The sequence below is a fragment of the Anolis sagrei genome, chromosome 12 (genome assembly GCF_037176765.1).
Source record: "Anolis sagrei isolate rAnoSag1 chromosome 12, rAnoSag1.mat, whole genome shotgun sequence".
In the NCBI taxonomy this organism is placed as follows: domain Eukaryota; kingdom Metazoa; phylum Chordata; class Lepidosauria; order Squamata; family Dactyloidae; genus Anolis; species Anolis sagrei.
The window spans coordinates 17,697,610-17,716,428 of NC_090032.1; the positions used below are offsets into that span (position 1 = coordinate 17,697,610).

The 18,819-nt window shown below is 40.2% G+C and overlaps 1 protein-coding gene across 2 annotated transcripts in view; it reads left to right on the forward strand.

The window, feature by feature from the left end:
- RCE1 (Ras converting CAAX endopeptidase 1) overlaps positions 1-18,819 on the forward strand; it is a 37,925-nt gene that overhangs the window by 4,135 nt on the left and 14,971 nt on the right. Inside the window, exons 3-4 of one of the 2 annotated variants that reach the window (XM_060758370.2) lie at positions 8,884-8,967; positions 12,646-12,724. In XM_060758370.2, the coding sequence (XP_060614353.2) occupies positions 8,884-8,967; positions 12,646-12,724 (163 nt within the window). The remainder of the gene's footprint in view (positions 1-8,883; positions 8,968-12,645; positions 12,725-18,819) is intronic. The other variant, XM_060758371.2, reaches the window with a different exon arrangement.

Sequence of the window (18,819 nt, forward strand, 5' to 3'; positions counted from 1 at the left end):
GTGAAACCATAGAGATGATTCAATGTATTGTCGAAGGCTTTCATGGCCGGAATCACTGGGTTGTTGTAGGTTTTTTCGGGCCCGAAAAAACCTACAAAAACCCGTAGAGATGATCTTTCTTTCATTTCCTTCAGTTACTGAGGTAACTTTTCCCCAAATGGTAGAAAAAAATCCTGGGATCTTTTCACCCTAACCCTGAGCTGTTATTGTTAGAAAAAAGTTTTTTTCCCTATCTATAGCTCAAGGTTAGCTTTGGAGAAAGGAGTCCAAACCCGCCGTGTCATCTAAGAAGTGCTGTAGTTTCCCCACACAAATACCCAATACGCCCAAATTTGAATACTGGTGGGATTGGGCAGGGGGATTGATTTTGTAATTTGGGAGTTGTAGTTGCTGGGATTTATAGTTAACCTATAATCAAAGAGCATTCCAAACTCCACCAACAATGGAATTGAACCACACTTGGCACACAGAACTCCCATGACCAACAGAAAATACTGGAAGGGTTTGGTGGGCATTGACCTTGTGTTTGGGAGTTGTAGTTCACCTACATCCAGAGAGCACTGTGGACTCAAACAATGATGGCTCTGAACCAAACTTGACACAAATACTCAATATGCCCACATGTGAACACTGGTGGAGTTTGAGAAAAATAGACCTTGACATTTGGGACTTGTAGTTGCTGGGATTTGTAGTACACCTACAATCAAAGAGCATTCTGAGCCCCACCAGCGATAGAATTGAGCCAATCTTTCCACACAGAGCTCCCATGCCCAACAGAAAATACTGTGTTTTCTGATGGTCTTTGGTGACCCCTCTGACACCCCCTCGCGACCCCTCCAGGGGTCCCGACCCCCAGGTTGAGAAACACTGAGCTAGAGTCTTTTCCAAGTCTTCCATTTCTAATAATACAAAATGTTCAAGAAGTTGGCCACTAGATGGCCAGAACTTTCTTCTTCAGTTACTGAGGTAACTCTTCCCCAAAAGGTAGAAAATATCATGGGATCCTTTCACCCTAACCCTGAGCTGCTTTGGTTAGAAAAACAGGTTTTTCCCTATCTGTAGCTCAAGGTTAGCTTTGGAGAGGAAGTAATGCTCAATAATATTCAATAACTCAATATCTATCTATAATCAATTTGACCCAATATTACTCAATCATATCTCAATTGCTATTCTATCTATCTCTTTTTTTAATATAATTTTTATTGTGCTTTTTCAATATAAACAGCGAATGGGAGAAAACATAACAGTGTTATAGGAAAGTAGGAAAATAGAGTAGGTATTTAGAAAGGAGGCAAAATAAATAAATAAATAAATAAATTGTGCCGGACTTCCCAATATCTTCCAAGGTTGTTTCTCATAGTTCTGATATGGAGTGATGTTATCCATCAGTTTTGTCCTCTCAACTTTTCGTGTCTGTTGCATTTTCAAAAATTGTCCGTCACTGCTGCCTGCTCGGCCTCATCTTGTTTCTAGATTTTCAAATGTTGGACAAGTCTATCTTTAGTGTAGGATTTCTGTTAGCAATAAACTTCCTGTTGTTGTTGTTCATTCGTTCAGTCGTCTCCGACTCTTCGTGACCTCATGGACCAGTCCACGCCAGAGCTCCCTGTCGGCCGTCACCACCCCCAGCTCCTTCAAGGTCAGTCCAGTCACTTCAAGGATGCCATCCATCCATCTTGCCCTTGGTCGGCCCCTCTTCCTTTTGCCTTCCACTTTCCCCAGCATCATTGTCTTCTCTGGGCTTTGCTGTCTCCTCATGATATGGCCAAAGGACTTCAACTTTCCCTCTAGTCTCCTTCCCTCCAGTGAGTAGCCGGGCTTTATTTCCTGGAGGATGGACTGGTTGGATCTTCTCGCAGTCCAAGGCACTCTCAGCACTTTCCTCCAACACCACAGCTCAAAAGCATCTCTCTTCCTTCGCTCAGCCTTCCCTAAGGTCCAGCTCTCACATCCGTAGGTCACTACAGGGAATACCATGGCTTTGACTAAAACTTCCTGAAACTGTCCCAATTTGTCTTCTTTGGAGTGTTGCTCAGTCTCTGCGAAAGGCTATCCATCTGAATTAACTCAAAGACTTTTAGGATCCAGTCTTCGATACTTGGAATCTTGGTTTGTTTCCAAACTTTTGCAATTAGCAATCTGGCTGCAGTGCCTAAAAGGAAGAGTATCTTATCTTGGTTTGTATTTATATTTGTAATACTAAGTAAATAAGTCTCTGGGAGCTGGGGGATTTTGGTTTTTATTATTTTTTGTGTAGCTAAATGCACTTCCTTCCAGAATTTTTTGATATTCTTGCAAGTCCACCATTGATGGAAGAAGGTTCCGGTTTCTTTTCCACACTTCCAACAAAGATTCGATATACCTTTATTAAATTTAGACATTTTAACCGGGGTGTAATACCATTTATACAGCATTTTATACCAGTTTTCTCGTATATCAGCCGCTAAAGTGTGCTTTAATTTGATATTCCAAACTTCTTCCCATTTTTTCATTAAAATGTTATGACCCAAATCTCTGAGAATTTTAATTATTTAAGGTGTCCAATCTAGGATAAATGGTTTCCTAAAGGGCAATAAAACTGGTTCCAGCAGGGAAAAGCATGTAAATAGTGCACAGAAGCGTATCAACAAACCAGTTCTACTAGTTTATATGGCCGCCCGAAGAAGGCCTTGGGTAAGCTGCAAATTCTCTGCTCAAAGGCAAGCCACCATAAAGAGTAATTATAGTAATAAGACTTTATTTATATTCCACCCTATCTTGGCCTCCGAGTCCCCGTTGGGGGAGATGGTGGCGGGGTATAAATAAAGATTATTATTATTATTATTATTAGGTTCTTGTGGGTTTTTTCGGGCTATAGAGCCATGTTCTAGAGGCATTTCTCCTGACGTTTCGCCTGCATCTATGGCAAGCATCCTCAGAGGTGTGAGGATGCTTGCCATAGATGCAGGCGAAACGTCAGGAGAAATGCCTCTAGAACATGGCTCTATAGCCCGAAAAAACCCACAAGAACCTAGTGATTCCAGCCATGAAAGCCTTCGACAATACATTATTATTATTATTATTATTATTATTATTATTATTATCTCCCTGAGCAGAGACTCAGGGTGGACTCCAACAAACAAAAAGGTAAACATTCCATGTCTCAAAACAATGCTTCAAGAGGATAATAATTTTGCAATAACAGATTAAGCACTAGGAAAATCAACTTGTCCTGTCCCACATTTGTAGGAACTAGGCATTTTGAAGGAAATGGAAGGTGACATTGTTGGGCCTTAAAACGTCTAGTGTTCCACTGCTCAGCAGAACTGAAAACCTTGCCAGCATCCATATGTGGTCTTTGAAGTCTGAATTAATTATTGCTCCCATCACGTCTGAGCAGTGCCTTCCTTGGCAAGGACTGATGGGAGCTGAGCTCACAACAGCACCTGGAAACCTACAAATTCCATATCTGTTTACAATGGATTTTGTATCAGAAGCATTGCATGAATTAGTATAAAACCGATAAAAATAGAAGGAGCGCAGGTGGCTAAATATCTTTTGGTCAAAAACGGGCAACAGCAACGGCATTGTCTGTAGCCTTCAACAATTCTTCCTCCGTACATGAGGCAGGGCATCGTGGACAAGCATACAGATGCGGAGTTGTCTGTTCGGTTCCACAGTCTCACAAGGATTCTATTAGGTCGTGCCATTTTGCCAGGTTGCCAGGTTGTCTTTTGATCTGAATAGACTCTGCTCTGAGTCTATTCAGGGACTTCCATTCTTGGTTTGCCCCTGGAGGAAAACCCTCTCTTGTGGGGGGCCATCCAGTTGGGATTTCCAGGTTGAGCTGCCCAGAGGGATACCCTTGCTGTTGCTGAGGGGACGCCAATAGACGTGGTAGTTCTCATAAAGCTTTCCCTTGATTTGAGTCTACTGGGAGGAGGCTGGTAGCCATGTGGCTTTCACAGTGTTCAACGTTATTTCTCTCACATTTAGCAGCAACTTCCCGTCACACATCGGGGGGGGGGGGGGGGCAAAGCCAGCTAGCTTGTAAAGTTTATCAATAGGCGTAGGTTTAAGACATCCTGTGATTATTTTGCATGTTTCATTCAATGAGAGTTTGTCAACAGGTGTAGGTTTAAGACATCCTGTGATTGCCCCGAACAGAGCATAGGGTGACAGCCTGTGTTAGACGGGGTTACACTCCCCCTGAAGACGCAGGTTCGCAGCTTGGGAGTGATCCTGGACTCATCGCTGAGCCTGGAACCCCAGGTCTTGGCGGTGGCTGGGAGAGCTTTTGCACAACTAAAACTTGTGTGCCAGCTGCGCCCGTACCTTGGGAAGTCGGATCTGACCACGGTGGTCCACGCTCTTGTTACATCCCGATTAGATTACTGCAACGCACTCTACGTGGGGTTGCCTTTGAAGATTGCTCGGAAACTCCATCTAGTCCAGCGGGAGGCAGCCACACTACTCACCAGGGCGTCATACAGGGAGCATACCACCCCCCTGCTGTGTCAGCTCCACTGGCTGCTGATCCAGTTCCAAGCACAATTCAAGGTGCTGGCTTTGACCTACAAAACCCTATACGGTTCCGGCCTAGTGTATCGTCCGAACGGATCTCCCTCTACGTCCCACCCCGGAGCCTAAGATCCTCTGGGGAGGCCCTGCTCTCGACCCCACCTCTATCACAAGTGAGATTGGCGGGGACGAGAAGAAGGGCCTTCTCGGTGGTGGCCCCCCACCTGTGGAATTCACTCCCCAGGGAAATTAGATCTGCAACATCGCTCCTTTCTTTTAGGAAAAAACTAAAAACATGGATCTGGGACCAGGCATTCGGACAAGCGGGCAGATAAAGAAAGAACTTCGATGATGACTAGGAAATGATTAACGGATTGGACCTATGGAACTCTGGAAAACGAAACGCTGATTATAAGAATGACTTTTATATGATGTTTTATATGATGTGTTATGTACTGGTTGTTGATTGTTTTAATTGTGATAACTGTTTTAATTACGTTTTTGTATATTATGTGTAATTTGTATAGGCATCGAATTCTGCCTTTTCTGTAAGCCGCCCTGAGTCCCCCTTCGGGGGTTGAGAAGGGCGGGGTACAAGTACCATAAATAAATAAATAAATAAAATTGTTCTGCATGTTTCATTCAATGAGAGTTTATCAGGAGGTGTGGGTTAAAGACATCCTGTGATTATTCTGCATGTTTCCGTCAATGAGAGTTTATCAACAGGTGTAGGTTTAAGACATCCTGTGATTATTCTGCATGTTTCGTTCAATGAGAGTTTATCAAGAGGTGTAGGTTTAAGACATCCTGTGATTATTCTGCATGTTTCATTCAATGAGAGTTTATCAACAGGTTTAGGTTTAAGACATCCTGTGATTATTCTGTGTGTTTCATACAATGAGAGTGTATCAACAGGTGTAGGTTTAAGGCATCCTGTGATTATTCTGTGTGTTTCATACAATGAGAGTGTATCAACAGGTGTAGGTTTAAGGCATCCTGTGATTATTTTGCATGTTTCATTCAATGAGAGTTTATCAACAGATGTAGGTTTAAGACATCCTGTGATTATTCTGCGTGTTTCATTCAATGAGAGTTTATCAACAGGTGTAGGTTTAAGACATCCTGTGATTATTCTGCATGTTTCATTCAATGAGAGTTTATCAAGAGGTGTAGGTTTAAGACATCCTGTGATTATTCTACATGTTTCGTTCAATGAGAGTTTATCAAGAGGTGTAGGTTTAAGACATCCTGTGATTATTCTGCATGTTTCGTTCAATGAGAGTTTATCAAGAGGTGTAGGTTTAAGACATCCTGTGATTATTCTGCATGTTTCATTCAATGAGAGTTTATCAAGAGGTGTAGGTTTAAGACATCCTGTGATTATTCTACATGTTTCATTCAATGAGAGTTTTTCATCAGGTGTAGGTTTAAGACATCCTGTGATTATTCTGCATGTTTCGTTCAATGAGAGTTTATCAACAGGTGTAGGTTTAAGACATCCTGTGATTATTCTGCATGTTTCATTCAATGAGAGTTTATCAACAGGTGTAGGTATAAGACATCCTGTGATTATTCTGTGTGTTTCATTCAATGAGAGTTTATCAAGAGGTGTAGGTATAAGACATCCTGTGATTATTCTGCATGTTTCATTCAATGAGAGTTTATCAACAGGTGTAGGTTTAAGACATCCTGTGATTATTCTGCATGTTTCATTCAATGAGAGGTTATCAACAGGTGTAAGTTTAAGACATCCTGTGATTATTCTGCATGTTTCATTCAATGAGATTTTATCAAGAGGTGTAAGTTTAATACATCCTGTGATTATTCTGCATGTTTCGTTCAATGAGAGTGTATCAACAGGTGTAGGTTTAACTGTGATGATAATGTTTTAATGTGTATGGTGCTGATATTTTAATCGTGTAATGAAGTGGCATTGTGTTGTTATTGTATATTCTTTGTATGTTAACACATGTTGTGAACCGGTCCGAATCCCTCTTTGAAGGTGAGAGGGTCGGTATATAAAACCTCAAAATAAATAATAAATAAATAAACATCCTGTGATTATTCTGTATGTTTCAGTCAATGAGAGTTTATCAAGAGGTGTAGGTTTAAGACATCCTGTGATTATTCTACGTGTTTCATTCAGTGAGAGTTTATCAACAGGGGTAGGTTTAAGGCATCCTGTGATTATTCTTCATATTTCGTTCAATGAGTTTAGCAAGAGGTGTAGGTTTAAGACATCCTGTGATTATTCTGCATGTTTCATTCAATGAGAGTTTATCAACAGGTTTAGGTTTAAGACATCCTGTGATTATTCTGTGTGTTTCATACAATGAGAGTGTAGCAACAGGTGTAGGTTTAAGGCATCCTGTGATTATTCTGCATGTTTCGTTCAATGAGAATTTATCATCAGGTGTAGGTTTAAGACATCATGTGACTATTCTGCATGTTTCATTCCATGAGAGTTTATCAACAGGTGTAGGTTTAAGACATCATGTGTTTATTCTGCATGTTTCATTCAATGAGAGTTTATCAAGAGGTGTAGGTATAAGACATCCTGTGATTATTCTGCGTGTTTCATTCAATGAGAGTTTATCAAGAGGTGTAGGTATAAGACATCCTGTGATTATTCTGCGTGTTTCATTCAATGAGAGTTTATCAAGAGGTGTAGGTATAAGACATCCTGTGATTATTCTGCGTGTTTCATTCAATGAGAGTTTATCAAGAGGTGTAGGTTTAAGACATCCTGTGATTATTCTGCATGTTTCATTCAATGAGAGTTTATCAAGAGATATAGGTCTAAGTGTTTCTCAACCTGGGGGTCGGGACCCCTGGAGGGGTCGTGAAGGGGTGTCAGAGGGGTTGCCAAAGACCATCTGAAACCACAGTACTTTCTGTTGGTCATGGGGGTTCTGTGTGGGAAGTTTGGCCCAATTCTATTGTTGGTGGAGTTCAGAATGCTCTTTGATTGTAGGTGAACTATAAATTCCAGCAACTTCAACTCCTACTTCAACTCCCAAATGTCAAAGTCTGTTTTCCCCAAACTCCACCAGTGTTTGCATTTGGCCATGTTGAGTATTTGTGCCCAGTTTGGTCCAGATCCATCATTGTTTGAGTCCACAGTGCTCTCTGGATGTAGATGAGCTACAACTCCCAAACTCAGGCTCAGTGCCCACCAAACCCTTCCAGTATTTTCTGTTGTTTATGCGAGTTCTGTGTGCCAAGTTTGGTTCAATTCAATTGTTGATGGAGTACAGAAGACTTTTTGATTGTAGGTGTACTATAAATCCCAGCAACTACAACTTCCAAATAAACACACACACACACACACACACACACTCCGCAACCCCCACCAGTATTCAAATTTGGGCATATCGGGTATTTGGTCCAGTGAATGAAAATACATCCTGCATATCAGATATTTACATGACGATTCATAACAGTAGCAAAATTATAGTTATGAAGTAGCAATGAAAATAATAGTATGTTTGGGGGTCACCACAACATGAGTAACTTTATTAAAGGGTCACGGCATTAGGAAGATTGAGAAACACTGGTCTAAGACATCCTGTGATTATTCTGCATGTTTCATTCAATGAGAGTTTATCAAGAGGTGTAGGTTTAAGACATCCTGTGATTATTCTGCATGTTTCATTCAATGAGAGTGTATCAACAGGTGTAGGTTTAAGACGTCCTGTGATTATTCTGCATGTTTCATTCAATGAGAGTGTATCAACAGGTGTAGGTTTAAGACGTCCTGTGATTATTCTGCATGTTTCATTCAATGAGAGTGTATCAACAGGTGTAGGTTTATGACATCCTGTGATTATTCTGCGTGTTTCCGTCAATGAGAGTTTATCAACAGGTGTAGGTTTAAGACATCCTGTGATTATTCTGCATGTTTCATTCCATGAGAGTTTATCAACAGGTGTAGGTTTAAGACATCCTGTGATTATTCTGCATGTTTCAAAAAATGAGAGTTTATCAAGAGGTGTAAGTTTAAGACATCCTGTGATTATTCTGCATGTTTCGTTCAATGACAGTTTATCAAGAGGTGTAGGTTTAAGGCATCCTGTGATTATTCTGCATGTTCATTCAATGAGAGTTTTATCAACAGGTGTAGGTTTAAGACATCCTGTGATTATTCTGCATGTTTCGTTCAATGAGAGTTTATCAAGAGGTGTAGGTTTAAGGCATCCTGTGGTTATTCTGCATGTTTCGTTCAATGACAGTTTATCAAGAGGTGTAGGTTTAAGGCATCCTGTGATTATTCTGCATGTTTCATTCAATGAGAGTTTATCAAGAGGTGTAGGTTTAAGACATCCTGTGATTATTCTGCATGTTTCATTCAATGAGAGTTTATTATTATTCTCTTCTGCTCAGCCAGGTACATCCCTTCTTGCCCTCATGGGCTTCCGGCTTGAAGGAATTGTGCCAGCCACCCTGCTCCCTTTGCTGCTAACCATGGTAAGTAAATAACTACCCGTGTATATACTCAACCATAAGCTGACCTGAATATAAAAATAAAATAAATAAATATAACCTAATTTTACCACCAATAACTGGGATTACGTATTGACTCTAGTATAAGCCGAGGGTGGGAAATGCAACCGCTACTGGTAAATTTCAAAATAAAAATATATACTAATAAAATTACATTAATTGTGGCATCTGGAGGTTAAATGTTTTTTAATATTTACCATATTTCAAAGAAAAACAGGAAACTAAGTCTGTAAGTGGAAAAGGAGGGTCAACAAAAACAATATGGTATCAACAATAACATCATAATAATAATAATAATAATAATAATAATAATAATAATCTTCATTTGTATCCTGCCCTGTCTCTCCATGGGGACTCCGGCTGGCTTCCAACATAGTAACAGGCAAATATTCATAGAATCAAAGAGTTGGAAGAGACCTCAAGGGCCATCCAGTCCAACCCCATTCTGCCAAGAAGCAGGAATATTGCATTCAAATCACCCCTGACAGATGGCCATCCAGCCCCTGTTTAAAAGCTTCCAAAGAAGCCTATATCATAGAATCATAGAATCAAAGAGTTGGAAGAGACCTCAAGGGCCATCCAGTCCAACTCCCTGCCAAGAAGCAGGAATATTGCATTCAAATCACCCCTGACAGATGGCCATCCAGCCTCTGTTTAAAAGCTTCCAAAGAAGGAGCCTCCACCACACTCCCTCCAGGGCAGAGAGTTCCACTGCTGAACGGCTTTCACAGGAAGTTCTTCCTCATGTTCAGATGGAATCTCCTTTCTTGTAGTTTGAAGCCATTGTTCCATTGCGTCCTAGTCTCCAAGGAAGCAGAAAACAAGCTTGCTCCCTCCTCCCTGTGGCTTCCTCTCACATATTTATACATGGCTATCATATCCCCTCTCAGCCTTCTCTTCTTCAGGCTAAACATGCCCAGCTCCTTAAGCCGCTCCTCGTAGGGCTTGTTCTCCAGACCCTTGATCATTTTAGTCGCCCTCCTCTGGACACATTCCAGCTTGTCAATATATATAAGCAGTGCAGCGCTAGATATAGATCTATAATGACATATATGAATTTCACATATGCATTTCCCCCTGAAATATTTGCATATCCTCTCTATGTGCATTTCCCTCCTGCAATATTTGCAAGCCCTATATATCTATGTTTATATCTATCTAGACATTTCTCCCTCCCTATCCGCCTTGAGTCCCTTTGGGGAGATAGAGCAGAATATAAATATATTATTATTATTATTATTATTATTATTATTATTATATGTGTGTGCATGTGCGTGCATTTCTCCTGCAATATTTGCAAGCCCTATATATCTATGTTTATATCTATCTAGACATTTCTTCCTCCATATTCGCCCTGAGTCCCTTCGGGGAGATAGAGCGAAATATGTTGTTGTTGTTGTTGTTATTATGTGTGTGTGTGCATTTCTCCTGCAATATTTGCAAGCCCTATATATCTATGTTTATATCTATCTAGACATTTCTCCCTCCCTATCCACCTTGAATCCCTTTGGGGAGATAGAGCAGAATATAAATATATTATTATTATTATTATTATTATTATTATTATTATTATATGTGTGTGTGCATGTGCATTTCCCTCCTGCAATATTTGCAAGCCCTATATATCTATGTTTATATCTATCTAGACATTTCTTCCTCCATATTCGCCCTGAGTCCCTTCGGGGAGATAGAGCGAAATATGTTGTTGTTGTTGTTGTTGTTATTATGTGTGTGTGTGCATTTCTCCTGCAATATTTGCAAGCCCTATATATCTATGTTTATATCTATCTAGACATTTCTCCCTCCCTATCCGCCTTGAGTCCCTTCGGGTAGAAAGAGTGGAATATAAAGTATTATTATTATTATTATTATTATTATTATTATTATTGTGTGTGTGTGTGTGTGTGCATTTCTCCTGCAATATTTGCAAGCCCTATATATCTGTGTTTATATCTACCTAGACATTTCTCCCTCCCTATCCACCATGAGTCCCTTCGGGTAGAAAGAGTGGAATATAAAGTATTATTATTATTATTATTATTATTATTATTATTATTGTGTGTGTGTGTGTGCATTTCTCCTGCAATATTTGCAAGCCCTATATATCTGTGTTTATCTAGACATTTCTCCCTCTATATTCGCCCTGAGTCCCTTTTCAGAGATAGAGCGGAATATAAATAAAATTGTTATTGTTGTTGTTGCTATTATTATTATTATTATTATTATTATTATTATTATTATTATTAGTGTGTGTGCACATGCATTTCTCCTGCAATATTTGCAAGCCCTATATATCTATGTTTATATCTATCTAGACATTTCTCCCTCTATATTCAATCTGAATCCCTTTGGGGAGATAGAGCGGAATATAAATAAAGTTGTTATTATTATTATTATTATTATTATTATTATTATTATTATTATTATTGTGTGTGTGTATGTGCGTGCATTTCTCCTGCAATATTTGCAAGCCCTATATATCTGTGTTTATATCTACCTAGACATTTCTCCCTCCCTATCCACCTTGAGTCCCTTTGTGGAGATAGAGCAGAATATAAATATATTATTATTATTATTATTATTATTATTATTATTATTATTACATATGTGTGTGTGTGCATTTCTCCTGAAATATTTGCAAGCCCTGTGTATCTATATTCATACCAATCTAGACATGTCTATTATCTACATATATTTGTGTGTGCATTTTCCCCTTGTAATATTTGAAAGCCCTATATATCTATATTCATATATATCTATCTAGATATATCTATATATATATAGATAATTGTATGTATATAGGATTTGCAAAGACTTCCAAACATGTGAACAGAAAAATCATATATAAAATTATTTATACACACACACAGAGAGAGAGATACAGATCTATAGGTACCTCTATATATTTATCAATATCAATATCTATATAGGATTTGCAGAGACTTGCAAACATGTGAGGGGAACATTCATATATGAAATTATTTTTATATATACACACATATACATACACACACAGATATATACAGATATATAGGTACCTCTATATATTTATTGATATCTATATATAGGATTTGCAAAGACTTGCAAACTTGTGAGGGGAAAATTCATATATGAAATTATACACACACACACACATATATATACACACAGATATACAGATATATAGGTACCTCTATATATTTGTCAATGTCAATATCTGTATAGGATTTGCAGAGACTTGTAAACATGTGAGGGGAAAATTCATATATAAAAATATACATATAGGTACAGATATCTAGGTACATGGAAATCTCTAGATATCGATATGTATATAGGATTAGCAAACATATGAGGAGAAATTCATATATAAAATTAATGTCTATATATAGATACAGATATATAGGTACATAAGGATTGCAAAGGCTTGCAGGGGGAAATGCCTATATATCTGTAGGAGAGATTAACAAATATTTCAGGGAAAATGCTTTTGATAAGATTCATGGATATTCCTGACTTGCAAGGGCTTCTCTCCCTCTCCAGCGAGCAAAGGGGGATTTGGAAAAGAAAACACACTGTTTAGGGTGGGGAAGAGGAGAGAGTAATATATCATATTTTGCAAGCAATGGTCAAAAAGTGCTGTTATATTCTCACCTCTCTCCCTAGGTGTTATTCCTCGGTCCTCTCATCCAACTCTCAATGGATTGTCCCTGGGATTTGGTGGATGGTTTGAAAGTGGCATTCGGTAAGACTTTGGTTATTGGTCACGTTATGGTGATGCTTGGTGGTGGTGGTGGGAAATTGAGGAATTTTTGGTACTTCAGATGGATGAGGGATACAATTCCCATGCTCACTTGTTTGGGGCTGATGGGCACTGAGGTCCAGCGTGTGTGTGTGTATATATATATTATACCTATTTTATGTAATATAGCATTTCTATGTTATGTTTAGAATGTTATTTTCTTTTCACTTTTTTCTTTCCCCCTTCCACCCTCCCACCCCATACCCATACCTCATTTCCTTCTATATCTTTCACTTTAACCATGAACACAATTGTCTCAGTGGGTTGTTGTCGTTTTTTCGGGCTTTATGGCCATGTTCCAGAAGCATTCTCTCCTGATGTTTCGCCTGCATCTATGGCAAGCATCCTCAGAGGTTGTGAGGTCCCAAAATTAGTAATATTACATGTAATATAAATATATTATTATAATATCATATTATTATCAGTATTATTTTGCATTGCATTATAATATTATAAATATTGTAATGTAATGCAATATAATACTACTAATAATATATTATAATTTTATATTTATATTACATATAATATTACAATAGAATGGTATAATACAATATAGTAATTAATACCCTAATAATGGAAGGGTTTGGTGGACACTGACCTTGAGTTTGGGAATTATAGTTCACCCACATCCAGAGAGCACTGTGGACTCAAACAATGATGGATCTGGACCAAACTTGGCATATATTGTATGCATATACATCTTGTAAGCCATTCTGAGTCTCCTTCAGAGTGAGAAGGGTGGCATATAAATGTCGTAAATACATCTATATAAATAAAAATCTAATGTTCGTTTGTGGGATTAACATAACAATATAGTAATTAATATTGATATTGTACTATGCTAATAATATAATATATTGTATGCATATACATCTTGTAAGCCACTCTGAGTCCCCTTCAGGGTGAGAAGGGCGGCATATAAATGTCGTAAATATATCTTCTATATAAATAAAAATCTAATGTTAGTTTGTGGGATTCACAGAACTCAAAAACCACTGGGCGAATTGACACCAAATTTGGACACAAGACATCAAACAACACAATGTATGTCCTTCACTCAAAAAAATTGATTTTGTCATTTGGGAGTTGTAGTTGCTGGGATTTATAGTTCACCTACAATCAAAGAGCATTCTGAACCCCACCAATGATGGAATTGAACCAAACTTGGTGCACAGTTCTCCCATGACCAACAGAAAATACTTGAAGGGTTTGGTGGACATTGATCTTGAGTTTGGGAGTTGTAGTTCACCTACAATCAAAGAGCATTCTGAACCCCACCAATGATGGAATTGAACCAAACTTGGTGCACAGTTCTCCCATGACCCACAGAAAATACTTGAAGGGTTTGGTGGACATTGACCTTGAGTTTGGGAATTATAGTTCACCTACAATCAAAGAGCATTCTGAACCCCACCAATGATGGAATTGAACCAAACTTGGTGCACAGTTCTCCCATGACCCACAGAAAATACTGGAAGGGTTTGGTGGACATTGACCTTGAGTTTGGGAGTTGTAGTTCACCTACATCCAGAGAGCACTGTGGACTCAAACAATGATGGATCTGGACCAAACTTGGCACGAATATTCCATATGCCCAAATATGGGGTTTGGGGGAAATACACTGTGACATATGGGATTTGTAGTTTCTGGGATTTATAGTTCACCTACAATCAAAGAGCATTCTGAATCCCACAAATGACAGAATTGGGGCAAATTTCCCACACAGAACCCCCAAGACCAACAGAAAATACTTAAGGCCATCCAGTCCAACTCCCTTCACCAGAGAAAGAAATCGTCATCAAAGTCGTCCTGACAAAGAGCCATCCAGCCATAGATATAGATAGATAGATAGATAGATAGATAGATAGATAGATACGATTCACACACACAGATATAGTATCATAGATTTGAAAGGGACCCCTAAAGAAGGACAATTATATGTTGAATGTTGCAGGATGGGCAAACCAGAAAATCTCCACATCAACACTGACAAAGAAATACTGTTTACCCAACAAGCATAATGAAATTACGTATATTAGAAACCAACACTTTCTCATTACTTTATTTCCCAGATCACCTGACAGGGCCACAGCAACGCGTGGCAGGGGACAGCTAGTATTTATAATATTATAATACAGGGTTAGTCAAAATGAATAGGCCAATAAGAAAATTAATTGTACCCGAATGTATGTTTACTGTAACCAAACCACAGCTACGTAGCGACAGATAAACTATCAAAGTTTTTTTTGAGCAACACACATGTACGTTAATGCCGCTAGGCGTCGCTAGGAGTCGCTGTTTTCAAAATGGCGGAATCAGGCAAAGAGAAGGCGTTTTGTGTGATGACATTTGCTAAAACAATGTCAGTAATTATGGTCCAGCGAGAATTTCGAGCCAAGTATGGCAAGGAACCACCTCATCGACATTCCATTGCGAGGTGGGTAAAGCAATTTGAGGAGACGGGCTGCTTATGCAAGGGTAAAACCACAGGACGACCGCGTGTCTCCGAAGACACAGTGGAATCCATTCGTGCATCCTTTCAACGAAGTCCCCAGAAGTCGACAAATCGTGTTTCCATGGAATTGAAAGTTCCGCAAAAAACTGTGTGGCGCGTGTTACGCAAACGTTTGCAGTTCAAGCCGTATAAATTGCAAATAGTGCAGGCTTTGAAAAAAGGTGACTATTCGAAACGACACGATTTTTGCGAATCAATGCAGCGAAGACTAGAGGAGGAAGGCTTTGCCAACAGACTGGTCTTCAGTGACGAGGCAACGTTTCACCTGTGCGGGAAGGTCAATAGGCATAATCTCCGCTTTTGGGGATCTGAAAATCCTCATGCCGTATTGGAACATGTAAGGGATTCGCCGAAGGTAAACGTTTTCTGTGCAATAACCAACCGTCACGTGTTTGGCCCATTCTTTTTCGCGGAGAAAACCGTAACAGGCATAGTATACGCTGACATGTTGTCTGAATGGTTGATGCCACAGTTAGAAGAGAAAGTGCCCGATTTCGTATTCCAACAGGACGGTGCCCCTCCGCATTGGCACAACAGTGTACGCGAGTACCTCAACGAACACCTTCCCAGACGTTGGATTGGCCGTGCTGGAGTGACTGATCTTCCATTCCTCCTGTGGCCCCCCAGGTCCCCCGACCTCACACCATGCGACTTTTCTCTCTGGGGGTATGTGAAAGACACTGTGTTCCGACCTCCATTACTGCTGACCTTGGACGACTTAAAACAGCGCATATGTGCTGCATTCGATGCCATTACGTCGGATGTGCTGCAACGGATGTGGAATGAACTGGACTATCGCTTGGACGTCTGCCGTGTCACACGGGGCGCCCATATCGAACATCTCTGAAGGTGAGACAAAACTTTGATAATTTATCTGTCGATACGTAGCTGTAGTTTGGTTACAATAAACATACATTCGTCTAAAATTAATTTTCTTATTGGCCTATTCATTTTGACTAACCCTGTATAATGCAGTATAATACTAATAATAATATGATATTATAATTATATATTTGTATTACATGTAATATTACTAATAGTATTACAGTATAATGGTATAATACAATATAGTAATTAATATTGATATTGTACTATGCTAATAATATAATATATTCTATGCATATACATCTTGTAAGCCACTCTGAGTCCCCTTCAGGGTGAGAAGGGCGGTATATAAATGCAATAAATACATCTTCTATATAAATAAAAATGTAATGTTCGTTTGTGGGATTAACATAACTCAAAAACCACTGGACGAATTGACACCAAAATTGGACACAATACACCTGTTAGACCAATAAGTGACCATCACTCATAAAAACACTGAAAAACACAACAGAAGAGACTTAAAAAGCCAAAAAACAAAAATTACATTACAACACGCGCGCAAAACCACACACATACACATGTATATGCAAACACATATATACACAAATATATACCTTAGAGCACTGTGACCCACACCAATGACAGATCAGGACCAAACTTGGCACACCGAGGCCCAATGGCCCACTTTAAAACCTGGTGCGGTCCAGTGCAGGATGGGCCACTAATGATGGGATTTGCAGTACCTTCACCCGATTCACTTCCCACAGAACATTGTAGCCTCTATAAATCACAGACCAGGCCCAAACTTGGCACACAGAGTACTCATGGCCCACTCTACAGCCTAATGCAATTCTAAGGGGATGGATCATGGATGATGGGACTTGCAATACCTTCACTCACTTACTGAAACCACTGCGACCCTCATCCAATGACTAATCAAGACCAAATTGGCACACAGAGCCCCCATGACCCACTCTACATCCTGCTGCAGTTTTGGAGGAGGGTGGATGATGGGACTTGCAGTACTTTAACTCACTGAAACCACTGCGACCCTGAACCAATGACTGATCAAGACCAAACTTGGCACACATGACCCTATCTACATCCTGTTTCAGTTTGGAGGAGGGTGGATCATGGATGATGGGACTTGCAGTACCTTCACTCACTTACTGAAACCACGGTGACCCTAATCCAATGACTGATCAAGACCAAACTTGGCACACATGACCCACTCTGCATCCTGCTGCAGTTCGAAGGAGGATGGACTTTGGATGATGGGACTTCAAGTACCTTCACTCACTTCCTGAAAACAATGCAACCATCATCCAATGACCAATCAAGACCAAACTTGGCATACAGAACCGCCATTACCCACTTTCTGTAATAACCCGGGCAGCGCCGGGTCCCCAAGCTAGTAAATAAATAAAAGCAAATGTCTGCTAATCCAGTAGCATACCAAAACAAGCACAAACTGGGGGAAGAATATGGTTATTCCAGACTATTTTCGCAAAGCCTCTGCAAGTCTGCTTTTGCCAGAGGGTAGATCTGTCACTCTTGCCTGTTGAGCAGGAGAAGAGGGGGCGGCAGAGAGAAAGAAAGAGAAGAGATGGAACAGAGAGAGAGAGAGAGAGAAGAAAGGCAGCCAAGTGAGGGGGAGTGGACGAGTGGCAAAGCGACCCAGAGAGAAAGAGAGCCAGAGGCGTGGGTGGCAGAGCAAGGTCCACATCCAATTGTTCGTAATCTTAGAAAGAGGAGACTCGCTGAATGAATAGGATGTATACAAACATGGATATCTTCTTGATTCAGTGGGTTCGTGTTACTGCAGGAGAAGCCAATGTAGTGGGATTTACCAAGGCTCAAATGGAGAACCAGCATGGTGTAGGTTTAAGACATCCTGTGATTATTCCGCATGTTTCACTCAATGCTACGTTCCCCACCTTTGCATGCAGGCATGGGCAAGCTTGGGCCCTCCAGGTGTTTTGGACTTCAACTCCCACCATTCCTACTTACTTACTTAGACGATCCCTCATAGTCCGAAGGTGATGGTCCTCCAAGTGTAGTGTCCTGGCGGTGGGTCCGTAGGTGACTGTGGAGCCCTATTCTTGATCTGCATCGTCTCCCACAGTGAGGGCATCGGTTTCCAGACGGAAGGCGGTCCCAGTCAGGGTTGGCTTGACGCGCCTTCCTCTTGGCACGTTTCTCTCTTTCGCCCTCCATTCGTGCCTCTTCAAATTCTGCAGCACTGCTGGTCACAGCTGACCTCCAGCTGGAGCGCTCACAGGCCAGGGCTTCCCAGTTCTCAGTGTCTATGCCAAAGATTTTAAGGTTGGCTTTGAGTCCGACTTTCAATCTCTTTTCCTGCCCACCAACTTTCCATTTTCCGTTCTTGAGTTCAGAGTAGAGCAGCTGTTGAGATTAACTTCACAATTCAGCAGCAGATCTGTTGCACAACTTCAGCGCTTTCCAGTAGCTTCTTCCTGCACAGTATTTTCAGTCAACTGCTCCCACAGCCTGCAGTCACTCTGGAACCTTTTACAGACACTTGAGCACATGCCCGACCATTGTCAGTTTTACCATTGTCTTTCCCCCAGTCTAGATGATATTACAAACTTATCACAGCATACAGTTATATGTTGTCTTAGCAGACAGGTTCTTTTAATTACATAGAGCCTTCGACGAACAGCATCACAGCACA